Here is a 17,756-nt window from a genome sequence, read left to right as displayed (position 1 = left end):
AACAAGACATATTACTTGAAGCTCTGCAAAGGTCATTAATATAAACCAAAAACAACAAAGGGCCCAAAACAGAACCCTGGGGTACTCCAATCGAAATATATTCAATTTTAGATGTAACTCCATCCATCACGACACACTGAGTCCTTCCACTAAGAAAACTAACTATCACATTTACCACGTATACTATATAGCTTTTGAACTAGTATATCATGATCAACAGAGTCAAATGCTTTAGTAATATCCAAAAATATCAAAGCTATCTTCATACCCTTGTCTAAAGCATCACTAATAAAAGTTGTTAAAAACAAAACTCAATGCTCTGTAGAATGATGACTCCTAAACCTAAACTGACTAGAACTAAAAAATTGTCTTTTCTCGAAAAAACTTACCATCCTACTATGAATCAACTTTTCAAACACTCTAGAAATAAATGGCAGTAAAGAAATCGGTCTATAATCACTAAAACAATTCTTATCCCCTCCTTTAAATATCGGGATAACATTCGCGCACTTTAGACAATCGGGAAATATTCCAGCTTTTAAACAATTATTTATCAGTCCTAAAAAATGACTAGATATAACAGGTAAAATCGACTTCAAAACCTTCAAGGAAATAAAATCGCCTCCTGATGCACAGTTTTTCATATTATTTATAACATCAAATAATTCATCAAAAGTTACAGATTTAAGGTACGCAGACACATCACAATCTTCAGGTAGGAACTGACGAAAATCTCCATCTTGATCAAATACTGGCACCGATGATGACACACGCTGCCCAATAGTAGCGAAGTGATTACACATCTCATCTGCAACATTATTATTCATTCCCATATTATCTGGACGGATCAAGACGCTACCAGGGCAAGTCACCGACTTAATCAATGTCCAAGTCTTACTCGGGTTACGCTCAACTTTTTTAAATTTAACCTTATAATATTCTACCTTAGCCATTCGGAGTGCAGCATTTAACTTACTATTATAAACTCTATATATTACTTTATCATGAGGATCATTGCTCCTTGTTGACAACTTATATAAAAAACGTCTTCTATTAATTGACTGTAACAAACTCTTTGTAATCCAAGGTTTATTCGGAGACACCCTTCTCTTCTGTATTCCTGACACTTCACAAAATTCCAAAAACGTATCCTTAATCTTACCATACCAAAGGTCAAACTTCAAATTTAAATCTAATTCTTGTAAAAATTTAAAGTCTAACTGTTCTATCCTAAGCTTAAATCTTGAAATAGTATTTGAATCAACTAATAATTTCTTAGGCTTAGGGCGAGCATCACAATTAATATTAATATTCTTAAATATACCCGGAACTAATATAGCCAAACCAAAGTGATCCGAAACATCATTTAACACAACACTCGACGAATCATGGGGAAAATTCAAAAATACATTATCAATTAGAGATGAAGATGACTCCGTCACTAGTACAAATATTTACAGCAGGATGCATCCCATAACCTAACATTAAATTCGAAAAATTCTGGGCTTTTAAATTAGATGCTAACAATTTCAAATCAATGTTAAAATCTCCACACACAAAACACGGCATGTTCTTACGAGTTAGAAGGTCCATTTGTTGCTCTAATAATTCTAAAAAACAATCTACACTAGCTGAAGGGGGGCGGTAACAAACAGCAATAAAAAATGGGTCACCATTCTTATCCACCTCCGTAACAAAACACTCAAAAATAATCTCTTTATTAACAGACAAATCATCCCTAACCTTCACATTCAAATCAGTTCTAATATACAGGGCAAGTCCTCCATGCTGATGGTGAGTACGGTTCTTAACATACATATTATAATTTAAAATATCCAATAGTCCAGAATTATTATTCATTAACAATGTTTCAGTAAGTGCAAGAATATGAAAATCAGATAGCATACACAGCTCCGACAAATAATCCAATGTACTATTTAACCCCTGACAATTCAAATGAAAAATGCCAAGTTTATCCGGTGCCAGTCTAGTATGTAAATCAACTGGGCACTTATAATTAACCTTTGGAAAAACATCATCTACCCCCATATCAAAATCCCTGTGAAGTACCCCAAATCCTAAATCCAAAACTCTCAATGGATTATTCTCAAGCCATTCCAAACGATCATTACGAACAATTACCATTTTTTATAAATATATATATATATATATATATATATATATATATATATATATATATATATATATATATATATATATATATATATATATATATATATATAAAAAGAAAAGGAGGGTAGTTGCAACCAAACCTAACCAACTGAATAACTTACTATAACTCGGAGGGTCGGTGGTTCCGTTTCCAACGTAATTGAAGCTCCAGAAAAAACACAAAATAACCTAAAAAGCATAAGAAACATATTAACAAAATAATATAAATAAACAAACGAATACAAAAAAAGTGAAAAAATTGTCACTAACACTAGCCTGTCACAATACAGGCTTACTGTTTCCATTACTGAATTCCAGAAAATTATAATTGAAGAAAACACAATGCTCTACCTTTGTCTACCACTTACCCATTATAAATTCTAAAAAAAACAAAATAAATGATAAAAAAGAACAACTTTTCTTTTTTTTCCATAAAAACAAATACAAAAAAAAAAAAAAAAAAAATCTTAACAAAATCTTATTTCACCATTCATGGTATAACCATCTATTGGTCGCATAACTCAGGGATAGGCTCATCGTAACCAAATTTTGCCGCCACCCCACCACGGTCGATCTGTATATATGGTGGAACTGTATTGGAAACCCATGATGAAACTCCTATAGCATTTAATCTAGATTTCTTTACATACAACTTCCTTCGAGCTTCACGAACTGATATTTGTGCATCATCACTAACAGATACATTTCTATGGTGTCCAATAACTTTACCTTTTAATTTCTTTCCGTTCTTAAGCACACTGACCTTCGCATCTCGAAAACTAACATCAACTTTAAAATACGGTTGCTCCTTATGGACCTTACCAACAACTCGAAACCTCGGGACCATGGACAGACCTAGACCCTCCAAACACAACTGGTCAAAAAACGTTTCGGCTTGGGTGGTATTTTCGCAGGGAGAATTCCAAACGATAATATTCGTCTCTGTATGTCGATACTCAGATGCCATAAGCCGACGAGACAGATCTGCACTCCCAGTTTCATACTTTTTTGTTGCACTAGCGATAATTGTCATTTGATTTCTTAAGCTTAGAACATCAGATTCAAGCTGTGTGACACGCGAACTCGTAGTATTAACTTCTGATTTTAGCTCAGACTGTGTATTTTTCACTGATACCATGCGATTTTCTAACATTTTTATACTATCGTTTATAGAGTCTAGTTTTTTACCATTTTCAGTAAGTATTGTTAGCATCTTAGCAAAATCATCCGCCAGGGTCTTCAGTGAAGCGACATCGTTATTCCCTTCAGATGAAACGGTCGAATTCAACAAACTGTTCTCAACAGACTGGGATACTACTTGGACAGTTTTAGCAATCTTCCTTTTTCGCCCCATGGCAAGTGCAAATAAAATAAAATATGTAATCTCTCTTACCTATTTTGGCACCTATAATTTATCCACGTCGATGCGGACATGCAGTTCGCTAAGCCACCGTTAATTTGGGCACGAATAACACCCCTATTTCCTGCACCGACGACTTCCAACAGCGTTTGAATACCGACGCTACTTCAGGAATCACAACCAACTTTCAGGAATACTCTGTAGCGTTTGCAAAATTCAACTAATCAAATATTTGCATTTCATTCCACTCCTCAGGGCAAGCGGTAAAGACACCTGAGCTACTACTCAATCAGAGCTTAATTCATTGTCTTTGGCCTATTTTCTTTTTTTGTCATAATTAAATGACGTAATCACAGGTGTATAATCCCAAGCCAATTCAATGTTTCGCAATATCTTCACTGTCTAACAAATACACTTTTTACAAACCAATTAAATTCAAAGTTAAATCCAATTTGCGTCCTCACAGTTCAAAGGCTCATTCAGTACTGTTCTTCAAATAGGTCCATAAAGTCTTGGAGCAGGCTCTGTGGAGGTCTATATACTACAACAATGCAAAAATTCAAATTCTCTCTAGTTATATGTAAAACAAAACACTCACAAACTTTCTCTCTATATATTGTAAGATCTTTTCTTATTGAAACCTTATAATCAGCCTGAATATAAGCTGCTAGGCCTCCATGTTGGTAATACTCGCGATTCTTTACATATAAATTATAACCAGGGATATGTAGTAATTGCGAGTTATTATCATTTAACCACGTTTCAGTTAAAGCGATCACCTGAAAGACATTAGTATTTATTAATTCCGATAAAAAATTATGCGCAGAATTCAATCCCTGACAATTCAAATGACAAATGTTAAGGCCGAAATGGCCCCTATCACAATACAAGGGTAGTGCCCCTTCTTTAAAAATATACCTTGATGGTTCATTTGTGAAAATCTCAGTGGCATTAATATCTAAATTTCTATTTATCCTTTCATTAAACTGGCTGGAAAAATCAACCCTTCAACTTTCAAGTTGCAGGACATTGCTGTTCCCAGGAGGAAAAACGATATCTCTAACCATCATCAATAAAAGTTAATGTATGTGACGGTAGAGGGTGGCGGTGGCAAAAAAAATCATTATCTACTAAACATATATCTAGACCTAGATAAATACAAAAAAAATAACAAAATATATTCCGGCAAAGCGGACATACAATTTAAAAAAGCACATTATTGCAAGCTTCATGGCACAAAGCAAAACTATTCAAAAAAATACATCAGCCCGCTACCACCCACTCAAAATAATTTCACATTAACAAACATTTTAAATTATTTACTCAAAAATAAAAATTATCATTAACCCAAACATTTCAAATTCATCACTATCAACTTTTCCATATCTATTTGATTAAACCAAGTGAAAAAGAAAAGATAATTAACCAAAACTAAACACAAAACTGTGTTAGTAAACTAAACATATTCAATAAAACACCTATTTTTTAGCACCTCTGGAAGCTGTAGAGGGAGGAGGCTTATGTGCTAGTTCCTCAATCCATTCATCACACGTAAACTTCACTTTCGTACCACCCGGACGTTCCAACTGAAGATATGGTGGAACTGTGTTTGATACCCATGAAATGATAGCCATCGTTTTAAGACACAATTTTTTATTTCATATAGTTTTTTTCTTGCCTCTCTCACGGAAAATGGGGCATCATCACTCACATAAATGTTTCCCTGGTTTGCTATATTTCTTCCTTTAAGCTTCTTCCCATTTTTAAGGATTTCAATTTTTAAGGAGAATTCAGACCTTAAGGCTAATTGCTCTGATTCAATTGCTTTTATTCTATTTTCTTCTACAATGAATCGCTGTTCAATTGATTGGACTGAGCTATGAGTTTCACGCATAATGTCCATCATCTTCGCAAATTCCTCTGATAGGGTCATTAACGAAACGTGAGTTGTCACTGGCTTCCAAATATTCGGATTTCCTGACGTATTTGGGGTACTTGTGGCAATATCCTCGCTGGAATCAATATCTGGACGACTCCTTTTATTTTTTTTTTTCTTGCCTATCTTAACTTAGTAATAGCTAAAATTGACTTACTGGCAAAAGAAGAAGCCACCAGTCCTAAATCAGTCCTTTTTACCCACTGTACTATTCCTTTAATCTCATATCACGAATATTTTGAGCCTTAAATCACTTTGGAGGAATAATAGCTAATGATTTCTGTTGTTGAGTTTTATTTAGGGAAAGGCTTGTATTTTCAGATTGTACAAAGTTTTCATTATATCACAGCATGCAGATAATTTAGCAATAATCCATCGTCATTCATTTTATTACGTGATTCATAGAGTGGGCGATAGCTAGCAATACGGTCTTAACCGGTTGAGCAATGAATCATGACTCATAATACCTTTCTTTCAATATATACCTTTCTACGAGTAAATCTTTCCTTTAGTATCCTTTTTTGTATTCGGTATGGGAATTCTTTCCTCCACATTGATATCTTCCGCCTTTTGCTCATTGCCATCATGGAGTGAGGCAACATGAGATTTTACCACAAAATATTTCAATTGTGCATTTCCAGTATTTTATATCAAGTTATTTAATTGGGCTTATGGGAGTTTCTTATTTGGCTTATACTGATGATCTTCCAATTCTTTGTAAAAAAACATGCAAGGTCTTTCAGCTTTTTTATTTTTATCCTACACAAAAGTTAACATTACAATATTATATGATGTTTCTGCTATTTGTTTCTGTTAATTAGATAGTAAGATCACTTTTTTTATGTTTTCTAATTACCTTTCAGATTTCTGGAGTAATACTTCATAATCCACGCAAAACCATGTCATGTCGTTGAATTATTATTCTTAATCATTGCGTAACCACTTGTATTAAGACAAATTTACCCTTAAATGTAACAGAAACACATCAGAGATTGAGCAGCTAGCCGAAGTAGTTAACCTCTTACCCTTGGAGTTGAATAAGGTCAGATTTTTTATTACAAGATAATAATTGAGCGAAAATCCTTGAACAATGAAACTGGAATTTTGAAAATGAACAATTAAAAGATTTTTGATTGTACTATTTCGTTTTATGACATTTTGACAAAAGGGGCAAACACGTTGGCAGTGTACAGGAGGAATGAAAATGTAATAAAGGCTTTGAAATCAACAAGCTATACAATAAAAAATGAAGGAAAAGAAAGCAGAGCTTTCCGTTCATTAACAAATTTCTGACTCTTCTCAAAGAAGCTGCTAGAAAGGTGGATAGTGTCGTCAAATCAATTTGGCAAGCCTCACGAAGTTATTCATTTCACCAGATTTTTTACCCAGGGCTGGAGAAACTTTGTACATGGTACAATTTATATTTTATCACTACGTTTCCACTAGATGTTGTCAACCATCAAATTTACAGATCTTCTATTAGTTAATCTCAGCTAATTTACTCTTGAAATATAATTAATTAATAACGAAACTCAATGTCAAGAGCTGTGAAGCATGATCTAATGAGTACTGTATTTGCCTTAAGCATAATAACAACTTCTTGTATTTTCTTTAATATATATTAACTTTATTAAACAACATATAATTAAAAACAGGTACGGAAATTTAAATGTCAATAGAAAGTTTTCCGACATCAAAATAGCCCCCCGTGAATTTTTTTTTTTTTGTAAATTCCTTAGTAGGTTGCAGCTACTCCTGGGACCATGATCAAGTATATTTATTTCCTTATGGAACCTTACCTTAGCCCCTACCCACCCTTACCTTCCCAGCCCACCCTTACCTCTCGAGCTCCTCTTCCTCCCCTAGCCAACCTACAAGACATAATAATATTTAACAAATTCCCCCCAAAAAATAATCTTTTAAATTGAGGTACTTCTCTTCTAACATGCTAGACTTCCTATCACAACGAAAACACTTAAATGAAGCACAAATAATATAAAGTAAAACGCACACAAACATACATCAGCGATCTCTTCTCTTCTAATATCGTATCATAATGAAAACTAAAAAAGAAAAACAACCGTGGATTGTCAGTTTAATATACCTATAAACTCAAAAGGAACAGAAATTATAATAAATAGCCGAGTCAAACTCAGAACGAGCAAAAATTAACATTAGTAGGGCTGACAACCCCCATGTCTTCTCAAGACCACGACGCATTTCTTCTGTTTTACCCAGGGCTGGAGAAACTTTTACATGCTGAAGAAACTTTTTCAGCAATTTTCAACAACATAAACTCTCCTGAAAATCATAACACGAATAGTAAAGTTTAATTTAGTCATACACATACTCTAGTTGACCTGAAAAATAAAAGTTAACACCTTTCCCGAAAAAATATTTATGCTCTTTCAGAGCCTGGATACATTTACAATGTGTCGATTTAGTAAAATTTTAAGTGCAGAAATGAAACACCTGGGTTTCAATGTTTCATTGGGTAAAATCTGAAAAACATAGAATGGAAAACCGAAGCATTTTTCAAAATCTAGAGGAGAATCCCCCCCCCTACCAATAGGCACACTTGAAAGTTTGCACTAACATAGGCTATAATCGGCAATGAGTTTGAAACTATACCTCGAAGGAAATGGAAGAATCTTTTTCTAAAAATGATTAGTAGATGGGGAAAACATACATTATTTTTCTTGTTAATACTAAAGAAATTAATACTTTAAAGAGTTTTTTTAAAGAATAAAGAGTAGTTTTTTTTAGAGAATTATTTGGCTATCCAGGCCTTTGTAATCGTTGACACATAAAACTGTTCTGAGAATCCCATGAATACGAATTAAAGGGCAGAAGCAATTGCCCCCGAGAATTTCGGAAAATACCTCTTTTGGTATTTTCTTTGCAAAAAAAATAATGATAATAAAATATCCCTTACACTCTGAAAAACACTTGTCTTCTAACTTCACTTGTTTTTAAATCCTTGTCCTCCTACATGTCCGTGAGTTGGCACCCCTGAAGCAAAGGCTAGGTTAGGTTACCTAACCTAACCAGTGAGGCTCCTAAAATGCTAAGTAAATAATATAGGGAAGCTGCTCAATCTCTGATGTGTTTCTGATACATTTAAGGGTAAAAGTTACATTTACGAGCAAAAGTTAACATTTGTCTTTATTTACGACCATGCTTAGTTCAGACGCCTCTGAGGTAACTTGGTCGATGAAACCAGCAGCATTACTCTCCGAATCCTTAGATACGATTTCCGTTAAGGACAAGTCGTCAACGTATTCCTATCTGTCCCCCAGCTCAGCAGCAATTTCATTCATCATGAGGAGGAAGCCCAGCGGCCCGATCACAGTTCCTTGTGGAATTCCACAAAAAACTGACACAGAGTCACTTTAAGAACTTTAAAGTGACCCAAATATTGATGTTATTATTTTTTATTTTCTATTATGTACGCCGTTTTTCGCCTTCTAATGCATAATATTACCGATTAATGGTCTTTAAACTGGTACGTAGTATTTGTCAGATGTAACTATGCATCACTTATGACTTCTTAAACTAAAGTTGTGAAATATATTTCTTCTTTTTCTTCCCTTTTTGGCCAAATAAATAGAACCAGGTATTTTATTTGGATAACTTAAATAGTATTTTAGCTGCTAACGGTTTGTCAGTTCATTCTTGTCATATAAAGTGTATATCCTCGAAACGTGTGATTAAATTTGTAATAACATTCATTAGTTAAGTAGATTAGCTAATTAAAAAAAAGAAAAAAATACTAAAAATAACCTTCTTGCTATGAAACATTGAATTTTATGCCAAGAACATTGGATGGATGCATGAACATGCTAGACTTGAAATCCTTTGTTCGTGAGGAAAGGGGTTCTTTTTCGGGTGTCGCCGGTTATTTGGTTTGGAACGGCTCTATATACAAGTGTTTTCATTGTGATAAGAATTTAGAAGAGAAGAGATCGCTGATGTATGTTTATTTGTGTGCGTTTTACATTATACTATTTGTGCTCTCATATTATATGATGAGAATTAAAAAATATAATGGAAGAAAATCCAATCCTTTCCCCTACACTTTCGTGAAAGGGCAAAAGAGTACTTTATTTCTAAGTTGTGACTTCGTATATAGGTTACGTAAAACCACGAAAAACAATGCACTATGCAAGATATTATTTCTGGTTTTCGGCAAGACACGGTGGGATTTTTTTTTTTTTTTTTTTTTTTTTTTTTTTTTTTTTTTACTGAGTGGGATCTGACAATAATCTTTCAATGCTGTGTTGAAAATTAGGGGACATTCTATTGTAATATGTGTTAATATTAAAAATATAAAATGTATATACTATTCATTAAATGGCTAAAATAAACAGTGACAATAATAATACACAATAGCGTATGATAATATATATAATATATATATATATATATATATATATATATATATATATATATATATATATATATATATATATATATATATATATATATATATATATATATATATATATATATATATATATATATATATATATATATATATATATATATATATATATATATATATATACATATATATATACTTATCATTCTTTTCTCCAACAACTTTAGATTTTTTTGAAACTTTCAAACGGATGGGGGTCTTCGGACGAATATTAAATGAGACTCTTGTCCTCTTTTTTTGCAAAGAAGCCAAACAAACGAATCATTTTAGCTTTCATTTCTTAGACAATGGATGGAATTTATTTCCAAAATTTAATGGACATTCAATTTTGACGTTTATTATATTTTAAACTTTTAATTATAAGTAAGAATCAAGTCCTGCACTCCTCTTTATCTGAAATTGAACCGTAGAGTATAAAGTTAATGTTCAATTAATGAACCTTTTCATGGATGTTCATAAGCCTCAGTAAAAAAAGTTATTTTAAGCCTCAGTAAAGTTTAAACATCAGGTCTTTCAGCTTGATTCGTAAAGACCACGTAATAATTATATACATTATATTGATGACTTTGTTTTAAGGAGCACAGGAAAGGCAATGGGAGACCACGGAATCAAATGGGGAGGAAAAAGTCTCCTGGACAAGTCAGTAAGGCTAGGAATAAGTGAAGATGAAAAGGTGACGTTGGGTAATGAAAAGATTGATCAGGTGGGCAGCTTCACTTATCTTAATAGTATTATTAATAAAGATGGTGGGAGCAGTGACCTAACCTAACCAGTCTTTCAGCTGGTTAGGTTAGGTCACCTAACCTAACCAGCTGTTAGGTAACATTCTTTTCTCAAACAACATTAGATTTTCTCTTATTCAACCTTTTTTTGAAACTTTGAAACGGATGGGGGTCTTCGGACGAATATTAAATGGGACTCCAGACGAATATTAAAATGGCAGATACTGATCATTCTTTTCTGAAACAACTTTAGATTTTTAGGTCTTTCATCTTTGCTTTCCGAACATTCCCGCTTTTTCCTTAATATTAGTCTTTCGTTTAATATTGATGAGGCTCTGGCTTTCAATAACATGACTTTTTCTGAGGTTTCCCTGGTATTTAGTGGTTTATCTATACCTTCTATTACCTCTTTTCAGTGGTTAAGCATTGCCATTACATGGTCAATTCATAACCTCCGTCACTGAAAAGTTGAAAAAGTATGTGTTAGGTCGAGATTCGTAGTTTTTTAATTATTCTTTATTCTCATTATTATTATAATGAGCTGATGAGGGATTGGTCATCTTTTTCTTCGTGTTTCTTTTTTTTTGTGTCTAGTTGGTTAATAGTTAGAAAGTTAGTTGTACGTGCCCACCCAGTCGCAAGTATGAGCATGTATCTTCAGTCAAGCGCAGAAGTTGCGGTAGGTTGAGTGTAGAGAAGTTGGCTTTCCATCTCTTCGGGGGTCAATCTCTGGGGCGAGACCCATGCACGTGACAATGGAAGACAATTTTCGGAGGACGAGAATTTTCCAAACGCTGGATGTGACCTAGCCACCTAATTTGTTGCAGTAACCTAAGTGCTTTTAAACTCTAGGAGAGGGAGGTGTGAAAGAATTTAGGGGAAAAATTAACAACCTCCCCAAGTTTTCAGTCTCAGAGCTTTCGGTTTTTGCTATAGGGAGGCCTTGAATAGATTGGAATGGAGGAAAAGAATACGTTGCTGTGTTGGCCTCTGCTGGATTGGGGCTGCTGTGTGTTATCATTAGCAGAAGTAGTAGTAGTTATCCTTATTATTATTATTAGTTGTAGCAGTATTTCGATAAAATAGGGTAATAAAATTTTGGAACATCAGACGCACTTTCTTGTATAAAACTTACCATGTGCATAGCCAGAATAACTGGAATGTAAGTTGTCAGGTAAGATGTTTTATATATGGCAATGAGAGACACTTGCTCTTTTGTAACTTTCGATAAATCTGTTTGCCATCTGTCCTGTAGGGGTGCATATCAATTACTTGACCAAGGTTGTTTTTGTGCAAAACCTAAAATTAATAGCATATTTTTAAAAATTATTCATTGTAAACTAGAACGGTTCTAATATTGACATTCTAAATTCATAGCCCGAATAACAGAATGTGTTGTCAGGTAAGAATATGTTGGATATATTGTATATATCCAGATTATGCTGTCAGGAAAGAAGCTTTATGTATGGTAATGAGACATTGGATACGTCTTCCTTTATACGTATCTCACTCTTTAAAATGTATTTTAATACTGAACCGTAAATAGTGGCATAGGCATAACGGAAAAGATCCCTTTTTAAAATACTTCCAGCAAGGGTGTATTTAGGAATTTTGTACAGGAGGGGGAGATTTTTTCACAGGGGTAGGAAAAAAGCTTTTTGCTACTTTCTTACGAGCCGGAAAAAAATTTCTGGGGAGCCCCCTCCCCCCTGGATACAGCTTTGACTTCCAGCAAAGCATTGGTCAGGCAAAATATTAAGAGTCGGGTATTATCCCCCTCATTCGTAGGATAATTTTTTTCCATTTGAATTTTTAACGAAATTATTGACTTTCAATCAACAAACACAGTTTTCATTTAATTAATACTCGTTTATATTACATGCATGGGTGTAGTTACCCCCCCCCCCTATTAGCCTTGATCTAAAAGCCATTTCACAAAAACATCTGACAGCCTCGTGTAATTTAAAGGTAGATGGGTATAATACGCAACTTAGTGTATAAATGAAGTTTATAATCATCGACACATATATGTAGTATTTGAAGTATTGTCTGTAATAATCCGTAATTTTAGATAGAAAAAATACAAGCTCAGGGATAGAATACCCATCTTGCGGTAGTTAGTCCTAGGAAACTGACAGATTTTTTTCGGAATGGTTTTGATTTTCTTAAACTGACTGGATGTCTAAGAGCTTGTTTTGCATCTAAAAGCTTGGGGCATAAAATCACCGACGATGGTAGATAGCTATGAGGGGGATCTCCTTTGTTACCTAAAAAGGGCACAATTCAAAATTTTTCGTCAAATAATTCCTCTCCCACCAAACCAATAGCATGACATGATTATCCCCTCCCCTCTTCCTCGCCAAAAAAATGAAGAAACACGAAAAAACATAAAAAATAAATACGCATCATACAATTCTTATATATTTGGAAAGAACTTAAAAAAGGCTATCAGTAGTGTGCTCATCTTGTCCCTACACCAGTTGCAGAATCTTGTTTATATTTACCCATTTTGATACATATATTACAGAGGCTAAAGCTTTTTGCTTTTTCGACAGTGTTGCCGGATCAGAAAGAGAAGATTATGCTTTCTTGAGCCGAAAATTGTGCTTTTTTGGACTTAATTATGCTACGCTGTGAACTAAGCTGCAAACCTGTGAACTTCTGAATTAGCTTCAAACTTCGAAGCAAATAAGTTCTCTAGGAGTAGATTGAACCATTCAATCCATAAACTCGGTTTACGAGGTAGAGAGCTTACAGGCCCATTGAAGAGATTTGGCCCTTATATTCAGTAAGATGCAGTTACATGAAGTCATACTTTGTTTTTCTATCTCATAAATTTTCGGCTCGTAAAATTTAGTAAAGTTAGTCAGTTTTATGACGAAAGTTGTATCCCCTTAAGGAGTAACATTTTAAAGCCGATCATATTCAACGATATAATACAATAATGTCAAAGCACTAAAAACGTATATGATTTCCAAATTTACACAGATGCAGGTGATAAAATCTAATACTAAAACTTTGATAAAAAAAAGTAATATTATGATTCCAGGTTCTGAGCATGCTTTTGCACCCCTATAATTGACAGGATTCACAGGAGGATGTCATAAAGAAAGATTTAAAGGAAATAGGAAGTTTCTGCGAGGGACTAAAAAGGGAGGCTTTGAAAAATTTGGGATGAAGGAAAAGCGTGCTTAGCTGTGTTGGCCTCAGGCGGCTTGGTGCTGCGGTGAGTTGTTAGTAGTAGTAGTAGCAATTCACAGCGATAGCTTCAGTGTGTGTAAACAAACATTATCGAACATAATGTACACTACCATAGTACACATTAATTAGCTTCTAGTGATCTCATAAAAATGCTCTAGCGGGAATTTTAAAGAAATTCTAGAGCATAAACTTCGACTGAGTGACAGAAAACAATTTTGATTACTTAATTCCCACTACAACCAAAAACAATATGATACAGATTTCCTTTTGAGTAATCTATTGATAACTCATAAATTTGGTGCTTATAATCGTCTATCTTCATTTTCTTCCAAATTTTTTTCATGAGCATTGCCTTTTAAAAACAGCGTTATATCTTTAAAATAGAAATTTAAGCTGACTTAAATAAATTGCAAAATAATCAAAACTTTTTTTGCGATTATTTGTAACAATATGTGATAAATATCAATTAATAAATATGAACTGATTATTTCAATGAAGTTACCGTTTAAAATCAATTGTTAACACTGTCACACATGACAACACGCAGTGCTATCATCACAAATAGATTTAAGGCACATTTACGAACCGACCGTTTTGTTCAATATTACAGCATAGACCAGTTGGCCATCTGTTTTATGTACCTTGACGTTAACATGTCTGTGGTTCCCACCAAAGAGTATGGGTAACTTATGAGAGTAGAAACTGGCACTAGTGTCTACAAACAAAGTATCAACGCCATCTAGCGTCTGGCACGACTTGACATTTTTTCGACTGTAACAATAAGAATAATTGATGTAATTACTGTAATTGGTAAAATCAGGTTAGTAATAAATGCCTGATCTCAGTTCTTGACTAAAAAACGATTATGCGGCTTGAAAAAATGTCAAGTGTCACTAAATTCTAGATTTCGTTGAAAGTTTTTTGTCAACACTAGCGCCAGTTTCCCTCTTATAAGTTAACCCACCATATAAGTCACCCCACTCTTTGGTTCCCACCATTTAAGATCCAAAAAGGCCTTAATCGAGCTCAAAGAGTTTGGATTACTTATAAGAGTGGAAACTAGCGCTAGTGTTGACAATAAACTATCAGCACCATCTAGCATTTAGTGACGTTTGACATTTTTATCAGTATAATAATAAGAATAATCAATTTAATTAGTGTGATTGGTAAATTTATGATAATAATAAGTATCTGATCTTTGTTCCTGAGAGATAAATTATTGCAGAGCTCTAAAAAACGCCAAGTGTTGCCACACACAAGATGGTGTTGGCTTTTTTTTGTTTACACTATCACCAGTTTCCACTCTTGTAGGTTCGCATACTCTTTGATTGAGCGTTTTATTAGCTTCAATTGATAAAAATTTCAGCCAATACCTTTTGAATTGCCGTAACCTGACTCACCTCTTCAAATACTCTAACAACGTTCATGCAGTATGCTTTGTCACAAAAATACTTCTTCAAAAATTCAAATACGGCTGCTTCCATGAATAGCCCGTCGTTGGTAGCTTTTGGTCCTAGGTTATTCATTCGATACCAGCAGTCACGTCCTCTTCGCGTATAAGCTTCATCCATCATATCATCAACCAATAGGATTGCAGACAAATGGTATAAAGAAAAGAATGTGTCTAAATAAGATAATACATATTTACTTCCCTCCCCCCACAAAAAATTGAATTTTTGGCAGAATTCCAGTAGCACTCATAGACATACGAGTTATTTTTTAAAAACGAAAGGAGTCAAATTCGTAAGAAACAGCAAGTTTTATTCGGTATTCTGGTCTAAATTCAAAATTTAATGTAGACATAATGTAGAAAACAAATATTCAAACACAATTTTGATATAGAACCGAAAAGCTAACAATGGGATAATATGCTATTCTGACAAAGAAGTAAAAATCAAAAAGGCTAGTATTTCAGTACCGTAGGAATGACTCAACTTAGATCCTCCTCTCCTAGGCTATTTGATATTTTGTTCAAACAACAACAGATGATGGCAAAAGATTTTGATTGCAAATGGCTAACCGATAGCACTATGAAAATTCTGAGCGGTAATTTTTATGAAAAAAAAATAAAAAAAAATCTATGACACTTTTTTTACCAACGAATTAACAGAAGGCTTCCGTTCATTTTAAGCACAACTTTACCAGTAGTAAAGTTGTGCTTAAAAAAATCATGATTTCCAACTTTGAACCAGAACAGAGGCAATATTTCCATATTATGATCTCAGAAGCGTCAGGGGGGCATTTGCCGTGGGAGGGGAGCATTTTCCCACAAGATTTTGTGCCCTCATAGATTTAGAAAATTAAAAAGAGAAATATAGAAAATTACAATTTTGGCAAAGTTAATTTTTTGCTAAAAATCGACCGTGAAAAATATATAACCAAGTAAAAAGAAAGGTATTCTCAAGTCATGATGAAAACGTGACATGCTTACTTTTTTGGATTAAGTATATTTTTTCTAAGAGTTCTTCTAGTAAGCAGGATTCCTTCTTAAAGTTTAAAATTAAACTTCCTCAAAAGTAAGGGCAAAACCAATTAATAACAACAAAATGTGGCCTTACCAAACATTTGCAGACAAAAGAGACTGGCACTGATATTAGAAATCAAAATTTTGCATTTTTCGGATTAAACACAGGATAAGGAAATTCACATATTTTTTAATTTATTAATACCAAATGTTTTTAACATTTAAAATGTTTAATAATAAATTTAATAATAAATAAATTATGTATTTATTAATGTTTTCTAATGCATAATGACGGGTACTGCAAACCTGCAACTATCCACTGTTTAAGCACAAGTATCTAAAGCTCCGTTTTCACTTGACGTTTCATCGACAAAGCGGAGAGTAAGTCAAGTAATAAGACTCTAAGATATTTCTTCTGTCGATATCATAGATTTATAATTTTAAATAATAATGATTGAATTTGCCTCATGTAATAGTATTGTCGATGAAACGTCAGACCACTTAATGCTTTTGATGAAGATTCATACGTGTCGGCAAGCGGCAAGTCCGATCAAGACATATAGAAGACTAGAAACTGCATCTGTTCAGCTATTGAGTGAACTACTGCTTAAAATCTACCCCTGACCATGCTTAGACTGTGAGGATAAAAATCCAGCTTCACATTACTTTGTTCAAGAATTCGTCAAAGTACTCAGTCTAGCTTGTCCAGATTGACGTTACAGTAGACCCAAATGCCTTGGAATACAAAAGAACTACTAAGATCAATCCAATTAAAGAAAAGGCTGTATAAAAAGTATTTATCTCATCCAAATGAGATAAATTAAACTTCTTTTAAAGCATACAGGAATTGCTTAACCAAAGCTCTAAGGTCTGCTAGATAGCAGTACTATTTGAAGGCATTCAATAATGCACATGTATCTCCTAAGAAGGGGTGGTCATTAATAAATGGGTGTATCTGGCAAAAAACGATGAATTCTCTTCTGGATGAGATGACGACCCCGCATGGTAATAGAGCTGTTAAAGGAAAAATTAACGTTGCTATTATGCTCAAAACTCACTTCGCCAAAATAGGTGAAAAGACGTTGGAAGAGGCATCCTGAAATTTAGCACCAAATTCTGCTGAATTTAAAAGTTTTTTTAAACTCTCTACTTACAGATCCATATTCTTCCCCCTAGTGTCATCTGTTGAATTGATGATGGTACCTCGTCAACTCAAAAATGGACAATCAGAAGGAACTGATGACGGATCTTCTACGAATTTACTTAAATCAATTATGTCTAGTATAGTTAATTTTCTTGTGCATACAATTAATCTTTGTTTCAAGAACGGTGTCTTTCCTTCTACCCTGAAGTCCACCCGTGTCATTGTACTTCATACAGGGGGAGATGTGGGTGACCCGTCTAACTATAGGCCTATTAAGTGCTAATTCGGTTTTAGCAAAGGCCATTCCACAGAACAT

The 17,756-nt window shown here is 33.9% G+C and overlaps 1 protein-coding gene across 7 annotated transcripts in view; it reads right to left on the bottom strand.

Moving 5' to 3' along the window:
- Positions 1-16,846, bottom strand: part of LOC148940384 (uncharacterized) — a 34,487-nt gene extending 17,641 nt beyond the window's left edge. For 3 of the 7 annotated variants that reach the window (XR_016143458.1, XR_016143457.1, XR_016143456.1), the window contains exons 1-3: positions 15,233-16,846; positions 11,767-11,930; positions 2,295-2,361 (exon numbers count right to left, since the gene is read on the bottom strand). Coding sequence is in view for 3 of the 7 variants with exons in the window: in XM_089105979.1 (XP_088962105.1) it covers positions 11,802-11,930; positions 15,233-15,406 (303 nt within the window). In the remaining 4 variants the exon portion in view is untranslated. Of the gene's footprint in view, positions 1-2,294; positions 2,362-7,368; positions 7,532-7,569; positions 7,770-11,766; positions 11,931-15,232 lie in introns of those variants that run through there. The other 4 variants (XM_089105981.1, XM_089105980.1, XM_089105979.1 and 1 more) reach the window with 4 other exon arrangements.
- Between the last annotated feature and the right edge of the window lie 910 nt (positions 16,847-17,756).

This window comes from Artemia sp. Qi Xiang Cuo, chromosome 20 (assembly GCF_049724085.1).
Source record: "Artemia sp. Qi Xiang Cuo chromosome 20, ASM4972408v1, whole genome shotgun sequence".
NCBI classification, from domain to species: domain Eukaryota; kingdom Metazoa; phylum Arthropoda; class Branchiopoda; order Anostraca; family Artemiidae; genus Artemia; species Artemia sp. Qi Xiang Cuo.
The sequence above is the reverse complement of the archived record's forward strand: the minus strand, read 5'-3'. Positions and strand labels throughout refer to the sequence as shown.